This window comes from Schistocerca serialis, chromosome 5 (genome assembly GCF_023864345.2).
Source record: "Schistocerca serialis cubense isolate TAMUIC-IGC-003099 chromosome 5, iqSchSeri2.2, whole genome shotgun sequence".
NCBI classification, from domain to species: Eukaryota; Metazoa; Arthropoda; class Insecta; order Orthoptera; family Acrididae; genus Schistocerca; species Schistocerca serialis.
The window spans coordinates 311,457,969-311,476,987 of NC_064642.1; the positions used below are offsets into that span (position 1 = coordinate 311,457,969).

The following is a 19,019-nucleotide window of genomic DNA, read 5'->3' on the forward strand; positions in this document are numbered from 1 at the left end:
TAGTTTTATTCATATGAAAACTGAGAATGTTTTTCGCATTGAGCAACATTCTCAGGTGAAGTATAATCTCTGGCTTGTTTTCTTGGGAATGTCTTCGAAGATTCTGAGAATAAATTACATTCTCTGTTTTATTCATACAACACAGTGGTTGCAGTTTATTAGTTTTGTAAACAGTCATCCCATGCATATGTGCTAGTTCATGTGCATTGTCACCTTGCTTACTTGTTTATCACGACTTAATGCTTTTATGCTATAATTGTCTTTCTTGATATCATTATGTATATTGTAGCTTCTTTTCCATTGTATTCATTAAACAATTGTTTTGACAGACAACAGCATTTTGGTTTTATTTTTTATATTTTTGACAGTCACATTTGATACGCAAGTATTCATGTGATGTCCTGACAACAATTGAACATTTTTTCATTACATGTCCCCCCCATAGCATCTGAGGTCCGCAGTTCATGGTCTGGTGGTTAGTGTTGCTGCCTCTGGATCACAAGGTCCCAGGTTTGACTCCTGGCCAGATTGGGAATTATCTCTGCCTGGGGATTGGTGTTTGTGTTGTCCTTAACCAAATGTTGGTTTCAGAACTCTGCTTTTCTAAATATGGTCATATTGGAGGTCATTATACCTTTTGCATTCTGACGACATTTGCAGACAGTTATTAGGGAAGGGTGATTTATGACCTGCAGTTTGTGGACTTTGAATTATTGGGTAACTTCACATTTTTTTCTATACACATCATTCGCTGATGTTAAAGTTGATTAGTTATGGGAAAAAGTTCTACGACTAGCTGAGGATTAAGAGTGTGACGTATGGGAGTTGGAGTCTCTGTGCCACACACAATACTATAAAACGAATATAAGCATTGGAGGTGTTTGAAGCTTCCTAAACATTGGGACCTGTGTTTGTTGCCTTTAAGTTTAGTGAGAAAAGACGTGAGGAGTCATTAAAGGTAAATGTTTTTTTATCAACACATTACTCCAAAATAATTCATTGGGAAATAATAAGTTACATGGTAAAATTCACTCTTCTTTGGACTAGGGGGTGTAAGTCCAGAAATAGGAAAAAGATAACAAACTACAAATAACAAAGTAAGCTTATTTAGGATATAGTACATTAATCAGGAGAATTCTTTACGTGCTCTAACAAGAGAGAAAAATGACTCTCATCTAGATGTTTTAGTTGTTCTAAGTGTACTGCAAAGGCATTGATTGTCTAATTTTTTAAATGCCGAACTGGTTTGTCATTAAGATTTTTCTGTTCTTAATTGCTACCCGGGTTGTTATGAAGGGGCTCATAATGTATTCCTCTGGGCAGCTGTGGTAGGCAACCTTGAAATTATTCAGCTTTGTACATGTGTATTTTCACAAGTTCTCTGCACTTTTACTTTTTGTTGTTTTTCTAAACTCTGCCAAGAATTTATCTATAGATGTATTAAAAAGGTGAGTAGAAAGGTAGTGACATTACTATGCCACAGCTCATAATTTTGAAATATCACACATTTTAAATATGTCCTCTACTGATTTCTAGCACTTTATGCTTGCTATTTGAGTTTAGAGTCCAACTTTACTGCTGTTCCATTGTTTGGAACAACTATTACGTTTTCTCTATTTGTATTTCATTGTCAAAGATAGATATATTACAGTGAAACCTTAAGAGCTGGGGAGAGGCCAACAGAGGTTAAGACCTATATCCATTGTGGGGATCTACCAGTTTATATATGTGTTACCATGGTGTAACTTACTACCTGCTGGTCATTCACAAAGTCTCTTCCCTTTTCTCCCAGTCTATTATTGAGCATTTCCTTCCATTGTAATCCTCTGAGTCATTTCCTCCCTCACTTGGTCTACCTTGTTCATGGTCTTTTTTCAGATTCTGTCCATTCCACAGTAGTAGTCTCTCTTCCCTTTCTGTTAACGTGGCCAAACAATTTTAGCCTATTTTTCTACATATTTTCTTTTATGGGTCAAAGTTGGCTGATAATGATTTTTGTATCATTATTTCTGCTTTGACAGACATTTTCCATTGGCTAATTATGTCTGGTACAAAATAATAATTTTTTAAGCTATTTTTCTATCCTTTCAGAAATTTCTACCCTGACTTCCCCTTTTTGGTTAGCCTACTTCCTAGATATTTGAAAGAATCTACTTCTTTGATAATTCTCCTGTTGCAACTTAGATCCTTCATTTTTTAATTTCCCTACTGATGTTCATTACCTCACTTTTTGTTAAGCTTTCTTCTGGTCTACTTGTTCAGTTACCCTCCACAAGTTTAGTTCTTCTAGTTTCTGCTTGTTGTCTTCCCATATCATCGTGTTGTCTGCTTATGCTATGCTTTTTGTATCACCTATTGTTGACACTTGACAAACTTTCCTTATGTTGAAACTTCCTGGCAGATTAAAACTGTGTGCCGGACCAAGACTCGAATTCGGGACCTTTGTCTTTCGCGGGCAAGTGCTCTACCAATTGAGCTACCCAAGCACGACTCACACCCCGTCCTCACAGCTTTACTTCTGCCAGTATCTCGTCCTTAAGTTGTTGTCCGTGACTGTATCAAGCACAGGTGAGAGCTCTGATTCTGAGTTTCATTCCTTTTGACAATTCCAGTCCATTGAGACCTTGCCATATATCTTCTTACAGTGTCTTAAGCCTTTTGTATATCTTAGGGTAGTTGTGCAGAGTTCAGCAATGTTGGAAAAATGCTGAAAATTAGTAAAGGCACTGTACATACAGTGTCCCATCTAAATTCCACCTTCCCCCTCGGTTGCTGTTGTCGGCTACTGCAGAAGTCAGCACTGATGCAAGCCAGGAAGGAAAGAGGTTGCTATGGCCAGTAGCAGGAATCCAAACTTATCCGTATCTAACTCTTGCAGATTAATACATCTTATTTCTAAAAAGGAAGGAAACATAACTTCACTTCTTGTTATGAGGTAGCTTGATGTGCTTCCCGTGTCTCCTACATTGAATTACTCTTACACACTATTACCACTTGCAGAATGCAGGCTAAGTATCATCAATCATCATCTTGTTACTCAGTATTGATGCTCTAGATGTCGGAGACCAAACTGAGCCTGACTAGTGATGGGTTAAGTCGGCATTGACAGGGGGTGCTGAACTCTGTCTTGCTGGAGGTGTGGGGCTGCTCAGTCTTTCCATTGGTGTGTGGGTCAGTGCCTTCTTGATGCTGCACTGATCATGTGCCATCAATGCTTTAGGACTGCGCAGTTGCTTCTTGCCTGGGAGCAATTTTGTGTGCCCTTGTGGGACGTATTGTCCTCTGATCTGTCTCGTATTGTCCTCTGATCTGTCTCGACCTATCCTTTAGACCGAAGTGCTCTGTCGACCCCATGGTTTCTTGCTGCGTGTTCCTGGCTGTCCTTGATGCATTGGTGGGCTTAGAAGTGATATGCACAGGTGGCTTCAAGGTTGACGAACAAACTGGTTTTGCATTTGCATGTGCGAGGTCAGTGAACTGTGCTCCTTGCTGAACGTATGCAGTGTATTTACTGCAGAATTGGTGGCCACCACGAGAACCCTGTCATGTTGGTTTTTGTACCAATGAGATGTTCGTAATTGACAGCGATTCTAGTAGTCTTCAGTAGGTGTTGACCAGTGTCACCCACGACACCCATTGATGGACTATCCAGTATCTCCTTTTTTTACCTTCATGAAACTGATCGGCCACCCTTGTTTGGACCCTAAGTCATGTTGGGATCTCAGGGAATGAAGATGCGGACCAGTTGCCCAAGTTGGATGCAGACTTTGGAGATGGGATACCAGATTCAGACCTTCTGTCTACACTATGCCATAAATTGTTGGAGGCTTGGACCATGATTGATGGGCCTTGGCTTCTCTGAATAAACAGTGAGGAATAAAGGGGACCAAAGCCATGTGTCAGTCGTCCCTTGGTGCTTCTCACAGGGAATCTATTGTTCAGTTTCCTCGGAGCAACTGTCAGACATCTTCAGGTAGTTAAACCTTGCTGGTGGCTCGGTACAAATGACAGTATCCGCATAACACCGCCTCGTTTCTAGAATGCGCAGGTGCGTAAATCGCACATGCGCAATGATATGCAGATAGATGGTGCCATACTCAAACCGAAAATCGCAGAGCAGCTCTCCTGTGCATGCGCTGTATGCTGCGTTTACTAAAAATGCAGCCAGACGTCGCTCACCAAAGACCGTACTAGAATAATGTTATGACGGGTCTGTTATCAAAAAATCTTGATTTTTCGCGTTGTGATTGTAATAGCAGCCAATGCAGGGTTCCAGGCTGTGCTCGCTTGAAATCCTGCATCCCTATTGGTGATTATCAGCTGTACAGATATGTATTGCTTTCTTAATGACGCAGTCCCTGAAAGATGTCGGGGATAAAACTTCCTTCTTTTCATAAATCATGCGATGTCCTGTATTCAGTGTTCTGCAATTGCCAACTTTTCCAGTTGACGAAGGTGTATATGATCCTTATGTTCATCACAGCGTTCTTGTACTGTGCAACATGTCTGGCATATATATGAGGCCCCACATTGACAAGGAATCTTGTACACACCACATTTCCTTAGGCCAAGATCATCCTTAACTGAACCCAATAGATTTCTCTGTTTTGCAGATGGTTGAAAACACACTTAATGCCATATCTTCAGAGGACTCTTCAGATTCTTTACAATGTGGCACCAAAATATGGCAAAAAGACCAAAGTGGTGAGTGTCTTCGTATCTTCATTCTGCTCCATACATTGAACTCGCTTGAGTCTGAATACATTATGCATCTGTCTCTCAGAATAACCGTTTCTTCAGAACACCTTCTCCAAATGTTGTATTTCACTCGACAGGCTTTCAGGATCAGATACCACATGTTATCTATGATCTAACGTACATAAAGCACTACCGCATTGTGCAGGATGATCGCAGCTTGTGGCCTGCAGATATAGATCTGTATGCATTGGTCTGCGGTAGACACTGTGTCCCAAGGTTCCATCTGCTTTCCTTCGTGCCGAAACATCAAGAAAGGTGAAGTGCCATATTCGTCCATTTCCATTGTGAAGTTTATATTCAGATAAAGCGAAGAAACATAGGTAGAGTATAAAGTCCTTGTAGCCGCACCACAAACGTATCATCCGCATACTGCAGAAAGCAAGAGGGTTTGAGAGTGGCTGACAGTACTGATTTTTCTTCAGTCCTCCACAAAATAATTGGCCTCCACAGGAGACAGAGGGCTCCCCATGGCGACACTGTCACTGTCCACTTGTTCAAAATATTGGTCATGAAATAAGAAGTATGTTGAATAAAGCACATGTTTAAATAATGCTACTACGTCCTCTAACTTGTTGCTAATGAGCTCCAGAGAGTCCTGCAAGGGCACCTTTGTAAATAAAGACGTCGAAACTTACTGAGACACCCAACGATTGCAATCTAAGAGTTTTCAGGTGACCTATGAAATCTTCAGAGTTTCGAATATGATGGTTGCACTTGCCTACAAGAGGTCCCAATAGTGATGTCCCTTATTTGGCAACAAAATAAGTAGGGGCTCCTATGTTACTCACAGTGGGACTTTCCGACAGAAAAGCTTGATGAGTCACATCATTCAATAGTTGACATGTGGTGAGGGCTTACAGGTCAGAAAATAAGATACAGAAAGCTGTAAAGGAACAAAGAAAGAAGTTACTGAAAGTTTGAGACTGAAGAAATTAATGTAAATTAGTCAAGTGGGTGGTGATAAAACAGTAAAATTGTATCGCCATTTCCCACTTGCATAGTTTTGAGAAACTGTTGTCGGAAGAGAATCCAAATGGCATACATACGTAGTGAAACAGGCAACAGTCACGGCTGTCATGTTGTTGAGAGTGGTCTGCAAAAGATATTGTGTGTTACCAATATACATCCTCTGTCTATGCCCTTCTCCTAACTGATAACTTGGTGACATAGAAACCCAAACAGTATTTACATAACAGCTGATACGTCATTTCACAGGAGGGGATGTTGGGAGTAAGGATGAGTGGGCATAGACAAAGGGTGTATATTGCCCAAATACAATATGCTGTTGCAGAACCTGCTCTATAACATGACAGTTGTGACCTCAGCTCCTGTTTCACCAGTTATGTCATCAGCAGGAGTGGCACCTCGCCCGACACAGTTTCTCATAACTCTGCAGATGGGAACCGGAGTTAAAACATGTCCTTGGTTTTCTTCACCCACCTGGCCTTAATTTACATTAATTTATTTGGTTTCAACTTTTTGTGTCAGTAACTATTCCTTTCATCACTCACTTTTAGTTTCCAAATCTTTTATGATCCGACCTGTCTATTCCCTCCTCCTACCCACCTCTGTCACGTCTGCTTTTCAGGTTTTTAAATCTTCGCTGGTGCAGTTCCCAACAGTCATTCCTTCTCCTCCTGTCTGGTAACTCTCCACGGCCCAAGGTTATGGGCGACCTTTCTGTAACTATCTCCATTTCCTAACCATCATCAGTTCTTTTCCTATATTCCTCTTCCTTTCCCTTCATCCTTCTGCCAGGAGAAACCAAAGGCTCCAAAAGCTAGGATATTCCATTAATTTTTGTGCGCTTTTTCTCCTGCCACCACTTGGCGAGTAGATTTTAATCATTCCAACTATATTATGACTGAGTTTTACATTTTTACCAGTGAAGGTGGTTCCTACTCCTCTGTGGTAGGGCAGGTTGGCCTTGTCACTCACTTCAAGGTTTGGAGCAGAATTTAGTTGCTTGCTCCGACTCGGCTCATGGCTGCCCTTGGTCAGTGGTCTGGCCTAGTTCCTTTCCTCCTAACATTTTTAATTCTTCTTATTCTTATTCCATCTATCATTGGTTAACTGTCTCATGGGCATTGTTCTCTTTCCTGAGATTTTGTCATAGTTTTGTTGTGGTAATTGAGGATGAGGAAACACCAGTCGAATGCAGAGGATCTCTCTCCCATCATGTAGCATGTCCTGGGGGTCTCCAGCTGCTTTCTGGGTGGAGCAACTTGCCCACCTTCACCCTCTTACCCATATTTTACTTCTGCTTATTCCATACCTTGGTTTTAAAGACCACTGGTTATAATTGGGTTCATCAGGGTTTGTTTAGTGCCCTTCCTCTCTGAGGACTCTTCCCGGCTTGACGTGTATATGTTGGAGGGATGTGGTTTGGTCACTTTAACATCAATCACTGTAGTGATAGATTTAATAAAACTGTGCGATGTTTACACTTTGAATGGTGTGCTCAGACTGCCTGTGGGCTCGTGTGCAACACAAAGATGTATGTACTATCACAAAAATTACAAAATGGTAAAATGTTGTACTATTAAATTACTCCCCGCCCCGGGTAGACAGGTAGGACACGTACGTACCCCCGGGTAACGGCGAGGCCCAGGGAGGGGTGATTACCCGAGCTGATACCTTCCGAAAGTGCGGATTGGTCCCTCCATCCATTTCTCGGGAGGTGTGACCTGAGGTGTGAACAATCACCTAAGGCGGGAGTGCCCTCAGAGAGGACCCCCACAAGGAAGGAGCGCGCCATTGGAGACACCGGTAATCATGGGGGATATTTCCGCAATGGTTTCCTCATCATCTACTCTGTCTGCTCACAAGCATAAGTTCAATGAGTCTCAGCCACAGACAGTTCTTCCATCGTTGCCACAGTTCCTTGTTGTTTCTCGGTCGGGCGAAGGTCACGACTTCTCCACGGTCAACCCTTTCATTATTCAGAAAGGAGTCGACGCAATTGCAGGTCCTGTAAAGTCTTGTTCCAGATTACGAAATGGCACCTTGTTGTTAGAAACAGTCAGTGCCCTCCAGGCACAAAAATTGCGGCGTACTTCACTGCTACACACCTTCCCTGTCCGGGTGGAAGCGCACCGCACTTTAAATTCCTCATGTGGGGTCGTTTATACACGCTCCCTCGACGGATTGTCCGACGAGGAAATTCAATACTACCTGTATGACCAGGGCATCACGGCTGTTCATTGAGTCATGAAAAGGGTTGACAAGAACATTGTTCCAACCCGCACTGTCTTCTTGACATGTGACAGAGTTCAACTCCCGTCGAACATAAAAGCGGGCTATGAGAATTTCCGTTCGCCCTTACATCCCAAACCCTACGCGTTGCTATCAGTGCCAGCGGTTCAATCATACCAGCCAGTCCTGTTCCAATCCGGCCAAATGTGTTACATGTGGCAAGGATGCCCATGAGGGTACTTGTCCACCTCCATGTCCTCGTTGCATCAACTGTATGGGTGACCACGCTGCTTCCTCTAGAGATTGCCCCATTTTTAAAGAAGAACGGCTCATTCAGGAAATCAGAGGGAAGGAAAAAATGTCAACCTTTGCTGCTCGAAAGTTATTCGCCAGTCGAAAGCCCATTGTGCCTCGCACAGGTAAATACAGCACTGTCCGTGCCTCTCCTCGGCCAACAAAGGAGGCAGCCACTCAGACTTGTGATCCCACCTTTAATGCCACGGTTATCAGATCGGCCAGCGCAAAAATCGCCCGTTCAACCTCCTCACTCTCACCTGCTCACTCTATGGCTCACCCTTCAACGGGTTCTGCTAAATCTCGAGCCCCAAAATCAGACACTCGGACTTCCAAAAAAGAGCTTACTCGTGAAGATTTTTTACGTACTCCAACATCTCAACCATCGGTTCCATCTTCATCTCAACGTTCTGTTTCCAAAAAGGCTAATAAGAAACCCAGTTCCTCTCCTTCTCCGCCACGGCGTGTCTCATCCACAGCACTGCCTGGCGGTAACCGCCCTCAGCCGTCTTCTGTGTCGCCGAGGCGCACTGCTGTTGGCCGATAAACTGGCCGGGTGCTGGTGGCAGGAGCTGCTCCCGAACAACCTATGGATCAGGGTCTTCTGCCTTCGGCTGAATGCAGTTCCACGCTGTCGATCACAAGCTCTGAGTAGTCGTTGAGTTGAGGGCAACCTTGGTCACGTTTTTCCATTTTCTGTCCACCCTATGTCCATTATCCATTGGAATATCCGCAGCATTCAAGCCAATCGGGATGAATTGTCAATCCTCTTACGATCCTACTCGCCGGTTATCTTCTGTCTTCAGCAAACAAAGGTGCGTCCCCACGACCGCTTTGTTTTCCCCCATTTTCAGTCAGTCTAATTTGATCTCCCCTCTGTTGAAGGCACTCCAGCACATTGACTACTCAAGATTCTTCTCCGTGATACTCTCCATTATCACCCAATCCCCTTAAACACTTCCTTCCAAGCTGTCACTGTCCATCTTTCCCTTTCTGGATACACCTTCTCTCTTTTGTACTGTATACATTCCGTCGTCCACACCAATGGCACTAGCTGATCTCCTTCATCTTCTTGGCCAGCTTCCGCCCCCCTATTTGCTGGTTGGGGACTTCAATCCCCACCACCCCCTTTAGGGATCTCCGCATCCTTGTCCGTGCGGCTCACTATTGATAGACATCTTCCACGAAGCGGATCTCGTTTGCCTCAACACTGGGGACCCTACGTTTTTGTCTGTCTCCACGGCAAATTTCTCTCATTTGGACCTTTCGGTCGGTACTGTTCCGCTAGCTCAGCGCTTCGAATGGTTCGATCTTGCTGATACACACTCGAGTGACCATTTTCCGTGTGTCCTTAGATTGCAGACACAGCTGCCATATATGCGCTCGAGACGCTGGAAGTTTGCCCAAGTTGACTGGACACTTTTTTCGTCTCTAGCGACATTCGATGATCGTCACTTTCTTAGCTTCGACGATGAGGTTACTCATATTACAGAAATTATTCTTACAGCTGCGGAACGTTCAATACCACGCACCTCCGACTTGCCCCGGCACCCCCCTCGGTTCCGTGGTGGAACGACACAGGCAGCGACGTGCTCTTCGCATTTTCAGACACCATCCTACTTTGGCCGACTGTATCCGCTATAAGCAGTTCCAAGCGCAATGCCGTCGCGTCATCCGCGATAGCAACAAGGCAAGCTGGGACTTCTTTACTAGCTCCTTTAACACCTTCACTCACTCCTCAGAAGTTTGGAGTCGGATTCGGCAGTTATCTGGAGCGCCTAGTTTCTCCCCGGTCTCTGGGCTGACTGTCGTGCATAATAAATTGGTGGACCCCGTCGCAATTTCTAACTCATTGGGTCAACGCTTTGCTGAGATTTCGAGCTCTTCAAATTACCCGCCAGCGTTTCTCCCGAAGAAACGTGCAGCGGAAGTGCGACCTCTTGCTTTCTCCTCTCAAAATCGCGAAAGCTATAATACTGTTTCCTTCATGCGAGAACTCCAACATGCACTCTCTTCATCTCGCTCTTCCGCCCCAGGACCGGATGGTATCCACGTACAAATGTTGCTGCATTTATCGCACCATAGTCTGCGTTACCTCCTTCGCCTTTATAATCAAATTTGGACCGACGGTACTTTTCCCAGACGATGGCAGGAAGCTATCGTCGTTCCTGTTCCGAAACCTGGAAAGGACAAACATCTCCCCTCTAGCTATCGCCCCATTTCTCTCACGAGTAGTGTATGTAAGGTTTTGGAGCATATGGTGAATTGCCGTTTAGCCTGGTGGCTGGAGTCCTGCAGTCTTTTAACACCTGCCCTATGTGGTTTCCGAAAGCATTGTTCTGCAGTTGACCATCTTGTTGCTCTCTCCACTTATATCATGAACAATTTTCTCCGGAAGCCCCAAACAGTAGCAATATTTTTTGATCTGGAGAGAGCATACAATACCTGTTGGAGGACAGGAATCCTCCGCACACTATTCTCTTGGGGCTTTCGAGGACGGTTGCCCCTTTTTCTTCGCGAATTTATGGCAGAGCGCACATTTAAAGTGCGGGTGAACACTACTCTCTCCTGTACCTTCTCCCAAGAAAACGGGGTACCCCAGGGCTCCGTGCTAAGTGTTGTACTGTTTGCCATTGCCATAAATCCAATTATGCATTGTCTTCCTGATGTGTCGGGCTCCCTCTTTGTGGACGATTTTGCAATCTACTACAGCTCTCAACGGACCAGCCTTCTTGAACGTCGTCTTCAAGGATGTCTCGATCGCCTCCACTCTTGGATTATCGAAACCGGCTTCCGCTTTTCTCCCAGTAAGACTGTTCGTGTTAATTTTTGGCGTCGTACAGAGGCCCTTCCGCCTTCCTTACATCTAGGCCCTGTCAACCTTCCGTTCGCAGACGTCGCTAAATTCTTGGGTCTTATGTTTGACAGAAAGCTGTGCTGGTCCTCCCACATTTCCTATCTTTCGGCTCACTGTTTGCGATCCCTCAAACCCCCCCCCCCCCCCCCCCCCCCCGTGTCCTGAATGGCACCTCCTGGGGAGCGGACCGAGTGGTCCTTCTCCACCTCTATAGCGCCTTAGTGTGCTTGAAATTGGACTACGGATTCATAGTTTACGCCTCTGCTCGACCGTCTATTCTTCAGTGTCTAGACTCTATCCACCACCGTTGATTACGTTTAGTATCTGGAGCTTTTTACACCAGCCCTGTGGAAAGCCTTTATGCTGAGACTGCTGAACCTCCGCTGTCCAATCGGCGGGCAGTCCTTCTGAGTCGTTATGCTAGCCATCTGTCTTCCATGCCTGCAAATCCGGCCCATGACATTTTTTCGACACCTCCTTGGATTTAGGGTATGCTGGCAGCCCTTCCTCCCTACTACCACTGGGAGTCCGCTTCTGTCAACTGCTCCATTCTCTTTCCTTCCACTTTCCTAAAACTTTGACAACTTGGGGTACAGCACCCCCTTGGCTCCGGCCCCGGATCTGCCTACTCCGTGACCTTTGTCAGTTTCCCAAGAATTGTACCCCTTCTCTTGTTTATCGTCGGGCATTTGCTGCTCTATGTGCACAAATGAAGGATGTCACATTTGTTTACACTGATGGCTCAAAAACATCGTTAGGTGTTGGGAGTGCCTATATTGTTGGCGACACCCCAAATCGATTTTGGCTTTCCGACCAGTGTTCGGTTTATACTGCGGAGCTTTACGCTGTTCTCCAGGCTGCCAATACATCCGTTGCCATCATCGGATACAGTATGTTATCTGCTCAGACTCTCAGCTCTCTCCTCAGTCTCCAAGCTCTCTACCCAGTCTACCGGATTCAGGACTGCCTCCACTTGCTCCACTTAAGGGGCGCCTCTGTGGCGTTCCTATGGATCCCAGGACATGTTGGTATTTGTGGAAATGAGGTGGCCGATATAGCGGCCAAGGCTGCAGTCTCTCTTCTTCAGCCAGCTATTCGCATGATTCCCTTCGCCGATCTGCGGAGTGTTTTATGTTGTCGTGTTGCTCTTTTATGGCATGCACATTGGTCAACACTTCCCAATAATAAATTGCGGGATGTGAAAGCTCTTCCCTGTGCTTGGACCTCTTCCTCTCGAACGTGTCGTCGGGAGGAGGTAATTTTAACTAGACTCCGGATAGGACACTGTCTTTTTAGCCATCAATATCTTTTAAGCAGCGATCCTCCCCCACTCTGTCCCCACTGCTCTCAACTGTGGACGGTGAGACACCTTTTACTTGCATGCCCCTATTTTACTCCATTACACGCCCGCCTACAGCTGTCGCCTGATATATCATCCATTTTAGCAGATGACACGCGCTCAGCCGATCGCGTTCTCGAGTTTATTAGTGCCAGTGAGATGACGTCAGTCATTTGAAGCTCTTTTTGGGGACAAACAACCCTCTTTTATAGTTGTTTTTTAAGCTTTCCTTCTGTTTTTGGTTTCCCCTTTTTTTGAGTTTTGCTCCCATTGCTGCTGGTTTCCAGTTACGTTTTTTAGCTTTTCCTAAGTCACAGACCGGGCGCTAATGACCATAGCAGTTTTGCACCCAAAACCATAACAAGAAAAGGCACTGAATTTTTGAAAGGATGCCATCTATTGACTGGAATATTCTGAAGTACAAAAATTTTGATTATGAATAACTTCTGAACTGTTAGGTTTCAGAAAAAGTAAAACCTTGGTTGAAAGAGAATGTGGACTTCAAAGTAACATGTGTGAATCTAGAAACAGACTATTTTCGGTGGGTTGGACTTTTGACAAGTATCAGTTTACATGTATAGTAAACTGAGTAATTCTTAGAGTAAAAGGTTTCATTGTGAACTATTTACGTTGTTACAAGCAGACTGTAAATCATGTTGTGATTAATAAAATTTAGTGAAATATTGCATGAATAACAATATGGCAATTTCATGTACACACACTACATGCAGTACTAATGAAAAGATGGTGAATGAATGAAAAAAACATTATTAGCATGAGGAATGGGATAAAAACAAGTAGGAATACTCAGACATTGCTCCTTCAGGGGGCTAATGTGAGAGTTTTTTGCTGTATTAATCGTAGTGGTGATTTTGTTTTTTCTCATGTACAAAACTGAAGTAAAATTTCAGTTTTAGTGGAGATTAAGATTCTTTGTTAACACTAATGTATAAAACTCAAATCACTTTGTCCTAATATTGTAAAATTTATTTATTTTTTTTTTTTCTAGAATTATGATTCATCTGAGTCTAAGCTCCGCCGAGAATTTGAAGTTTATGGACCTATTAAAAAGGTAAGTGGAAGGGCAGTGTAACATTGACACATCACAATGCCACAGCTTATTATTTTGGAGCATCATAGGTGTGTGTGTGTGTGTGTGTGTGTGTGTGTGTGTGTGTTTTGTAGCACATTTCTTGTTTTGGGGAAACCTATTTTGTCTGGTGTCAGGGGGTGTCAAATGCAAAAGGGTAATGGTCTATTGACGGCAGTTCAAACATAAGGCAAATGATGGTACTCCTTAAGGAAATGACAGCAAGTGACAGGAAAAGACACCAGGTGCACTCACTGTTTATGCCTGGAGCCCTCATCCAGATGTTGAAGAGGCTATTCTGACAGCCATTGAGAGAGCAGTGTGCAACATACTGCAGATTGTGGTGTGCATTGGAACAAATGATGCCTTCCGTTTGGGCTCGGAGGTCATTCTTTGGTCATTCCAGCAACTGGCAGAGAAGGTTGAGATGGCCAGCCAGCCAGCCTCCGAAGCTCACAATTTGCAGCATTGTCCCCAGAACAGAACATGACCTTCAGTTCTGAGTCGAGTGGAAGGACTGAACCAGGTACTTTGAAGGTTCTGTGACAAGGTTGGCTGCAACTTCGTGGTCTTGCACCATAGGGTTGAGAACTGTAGGATCCCCCTAAATATGTCAGGTGTGCACTACACATCAGACTGCTACTCAGGTAGCTGACTGTGCGTGGAATATGTACAAGGTTTCTTTAGATTAGGCAACTCTCCATCCAATCCAGATTGCAATAGCTGTAGGAAACCTAGAAAGATCACTGTTAAGTTCAAAAGAAAAGTCTCCTACATGTGAGTATTAAAATCCTAACAGTAAACTGCTAAGCATTCGTACTGCCAGAATTTTAAGTGCTCATGAAAAGCAGTGAAGCTCACATCATACTTGGTACAGAAGACTGGTTGAAACCTGAATTTGATGGCAGTGAGATTTTTGGGGAAAATTTAAGTGTATATCAAATAGATAGGCACAGAGAAAACATTTCATTTGTACGTAAGTTCCCCAATTGTACTGTACAACAATTAGTGGGTAAATTACAGTTTCATTAGTGGTGGGCATAAGACATCCTGTAAAACTTTACTAGATGCCTTCTCTGAAAACTACCTAGAACAGGTAGCTAGGAACCCCACTAACAATGGAAATATGTTGGATCTAATGGCAACCAATACACCTGATGTCTTTGAGGGTGTCGACATCGAAACTCGTGTCAGTGACCATGATGCTGTTGTGGTATCAATGATCACTGAAGTTCAAAGGACAACTAAAACTAGCAGAAAGATATATAAGTTCAGTAAACTAAATTAAAAATCGGTAGTGTCATATTTCAGTGAGGAACCTGAAACTTTCAGCACTGGTCAGGAGCATGGAGAGAAACTCTTGACTAAAGTTTAAAGGAATAATTTACCACGCACCAGATATGTAGAAGCCCAGTAGATCAGCAGGGGAATCTCCAAGGTATACATCACAGTGAAAAACATTTAAAGAAACAGATTACTGCACAATAGGTGTAAAACAAAGCGTAGGGCTATAGGTAGAGATGCTAAATGAAATGTATTTGGCTGTGAAGAGAGCAATGCATGATGCCTCCAATGACTACTGTAGCAGAATATTGTCAAGTGATCTTTCGCAGAACCCAAAGAAATTCTGGTCATATGTAAAGGCTAATAGTCGCACGAAAGTTGGTGTCCAGTCCCTAGTGAATGAGACAGAAAACTGAAATTGTAGGTAGCAAAGCAAAAGCTGAAATGCTTAACACCATTTTCAAATGTTCAAAGGACAACCCAGGAGAATCACCCAGATTCCTCATACCACTGAAAAGATGAATTAAATAAGTATTACTGCCAGTGGTGTTCAGAAACACAGCCTGTCAGGTTCTACACTGAATTTACTGCTGAGTTAATTATAACCTATTGTGGATCCCTCAAACAAAAAAAAAACAGTGCCCAGTTCTTGGAAAATGGCACAGGGCACTCCCAGGGCCATCTTTAACATGTTGTAGGCCCTGGGCACATTAGGATAATGGGTCCCGTATTACCTTGACAGAGCACTGTTTTGTTAGAATACACAAAAAGTAGATAAGTGAGGTTCTTTATATATTTGTATTTCTTTAGTCACATTAAATGAATAGGTAATATAATGTAATCCACAAAAGTAGCTTTTGCGTTCACAGGTTAATACTTAAAAATCTATTAATAGAAGAGGTCTCATTCTAGATTTGAGATGGGCAAAATAGTTAATCACTTCTTCAAAAGCTATTTTTTGAGCATATCACATTCTATGGACATCAGTGATAAACTAGTTCTTTCTGAAGCCTTGTACTTTTTTATTCTTTTCAAGTTGGAGGAGCATTCCGCACTGCAGTTAGTTACCGGCATGCTTAAAAAAATTCTCAGTGCGATTTCTAAATTTGTTTTTTTCAATTTTGTTTTCTTTCAAAAGATGATAAATTTCCAATATACTATTAGTTCACCATTTGCAGAGACATCGAAAACCTGTGGTGAGAGCTGCTACATTTTTTCCTTGAGGTGGGGCCTTGTAATCAGATTCCAGGTTTCTTTCTTTGGTGGACAATTTGAAATCATCAAATTTATCCCTGAGATTAATGATAAAATCATAGTGAAGCAAATAAATTAGTTACAATATGTAAGGTTATTGTTTCTTTCTGAAGATAATTACTTTGTCTATTCTTACCAATATATAACTACAAATTTCCATTAGTATGATAAATTCTAGCTTTCCCATTTTTCTGGACAGACTAAGTGCTTCATCTCTAGTGTCTCTTGCCTGTTCTGTATCTTCTGCAGTGGACATCAAAGTTTCTAATTTATGACCTTCGTGCGAGGTGCTTACTGCATCAGCCCAGGCTGACCATCTGGTTTGTGAAATACTTAAAACACTTTTTTTGAACCTAAATATTTTGTCAATATATTCCACCAGTGGGTAGAGCTCAACAAAAAGTTGTACATTTTCAGAACCATTTGAAAGAACTTTGTGTCTGATACACACCCAGCAGCTTGGACTACAAAGTTCAGTGAATGTCCCGCACATGGTACAAAGGTGGCAGATCCACATTTCTCCTTGATTCTTGCTTGTAAACGAGTATACCTCCCTAACATATTTGAAGCATTGCCTTAGCTTTGTCCTCTGCAATCTTTTATGAGAATATCATGATTCTCTAAAAAATTCAAGATGGTTTCTGCTAAATACTCAGATCTGTGGTCTTTTTTCAACGGGAACATGGTCTTTTATGTATAGAATTATAAAAGTTAGCTGGTCAACATGAGGCAGATCAGGTGTACTGTCAACACTAATGGAAAAATATTTTGCTAATATAACTTCATTTATAATTTTATAGGACCTGTTTTCTCATTACGTCAATAAACTCTTTACATTTATGATAAATAACAAGTGTTACCTTTCCAGGATTCCCAAAGTTTTGTAAGTGATCTGCAAGAAATGGATCGAATTCACTCAATAATTCCACACATCCCGAATAAGTTCCATTGTTGGGAGATCTAGGGTTTCATTGTCACTACGAAATTGAAGCCCTCTTGATGCCAAAATTTTACAACAGCTGCAATCTGTTTAAATACATGTCTCCAGTAATCCACTTCTTTTTGGTGTTGAGATAAGTCTATATCTATTCTACCAACTGCATTACTTCGTGCCAGATAATTCATCATAGATTGCCAGTGTGCTGGGCTATTTTCACGTGTTAAAATTTTGTGATTAATGTACTTACAATCATTACATCCACTTGAACAGTGTAGATTTACATCAGGAGGATTAAATTAGTAGCATGAAAAAGAAAATACATGGTTTTTGGACGACGAGTAAAAAAACTATTTTCTTTCGATGCTTTAATTGTTCTTTAATTTGCAAATAAACAATAATTTGTTGAAATACCTAGTTACTGATTTATTATGATTTTTGTAGGTTCTGGAGGCCTTGGAAAAGGCAGAATCGTTATTTTTAAAATATACAGGACCCTTACGAATCAAAATTTTGCGGTTTCTGTCTGTAAAATGTTCATGAAAATAATCAGTGGGATCGTGTGATATTCCTTCTGTGTTGGAAAACTGTTGTTCAACCAACACATTTGTCGATGTTGGTGTAATTATTGAAGTTGTTGCACATTCATCTGATTCAAGCTGTTCTCCTAAATTGGTAGAAATCTCAAATTGGTGTAGAATATGAACATTCAGAAATTCCCAAAATTAGTGATACCCAACTCATCATGTGGAAATTTATTATTTGTTGCTACTTACAGAAGTTGCTCCATTAGTAATAGTAAAATATGCTGTTAATTTTGGCAACTTTTTAATTACTTTCTTCAGATGTACAGCTTCTTTCCCTTTTTGAGGATCCACTAGGATATGACGATTTTGACATTTTGTATTATATTTCAGTATTTTTACACAAAAAACTTTCTAATACAAAACAGGTAAATGACAAATTAAAGAAAGAACACCTCAGATTACAGTTGTTAACCACTACAAACAAAAAAACATCACAGCAGCACAGACAAATAGAGGGGAATTCCCAATCGAGTCTGTTTATTTGAGGCAGTTGGTCACATTTAATTTTAAATCGCTATTTGCACCATGCAGAACTGTGCACCGTGCAAAGCTAATAAGCAAATGAGTATTGTAGTCGGTCATTATTGTCCAATTTTTAAAAATAAATTTCTCATTAATAAATACCAGTTATAGTTCGGTGATCTGGCAAGAACTAGAGGGGCCCTATTGATGCTTTGGCCCTGGGCGCATGCCCAGTGGGACAGAGGGGCCTGGTCACACCTGTCTACAAGAGTGGTAGTAGAAGTGACCTGCAAAACTACCATCCAATATCCTTGACATCTTATTTGTTGTAGACTCTTAGAACATATTGTGAGCTCAAACACAATAAGGTATCTTGAACTGAATGGCCTCAATGCCAATCGGCATAGATCTTGAAAACATCACTCATGTGAAACCCAACTTGCACTTTTCTCACTTGACCTCCTGAAAACTTTGGAGCAAGGCAGCCAGGTAGATGCAGTTATTCTTGATTTCCGAAAAGCATTTGGCTCAGTACCACACATACACGTATCAAAAGTATGAGCATATGGAGTATCAAGTGAAATTTGTGACTGGATTGAGAACTTTTTGATAGTATCTTGGATGGAGACTAATCTTCAGGTTTCACCAGAGAATGGTGTTGGGACCCTTGCTGTTCATTATATATTAATGATCTCGCAGACAATATTGATAGTAAAATCAGGCTTTTTGCAGATGACACAGTTACTTATAAAGAAGTACAACCATAGAGAAACTGCATAAGTATTCAGTCAGATTTTGTTAAGATTTCTATGTGGTGAAAAGATTGGTAACTTGCTCTAAATATTCTGGAACGTAAAATTTTGCACTTAACAAAACGAAAAATGTAGTATCCTACGACTAATATCAGCGAGTCACTGTTGGAATTTCCCCCTGTGGGTCCGGGGGTTAGAATAGGCCCAAGG

General features: G+C 42.3%; 1 protein-coding gene across 1 annotated transcript in view; it reads left to right on the forward strand.

The window, feature by feature from the left end:
• LOC126482324 (U1 small nuclear ribonucleoprotein 70 kDa) overlaps positions 1-19,019 on the forward strand; it is a 68,438-nt gene that overhangs the window by 17,059 nt on the left and 32,360 nt on the right. The window contains exon 4 of the mRNA XM_050106370.1: positions 13,453-13,515. Within this exon, the coding sequence (XP_049962327.1) occupies positions 13,453-13,515 (63 nt within the window). The remainder of the gene's footprint in view (positions 1-13,452; positions 13,516-19,019) is intronic.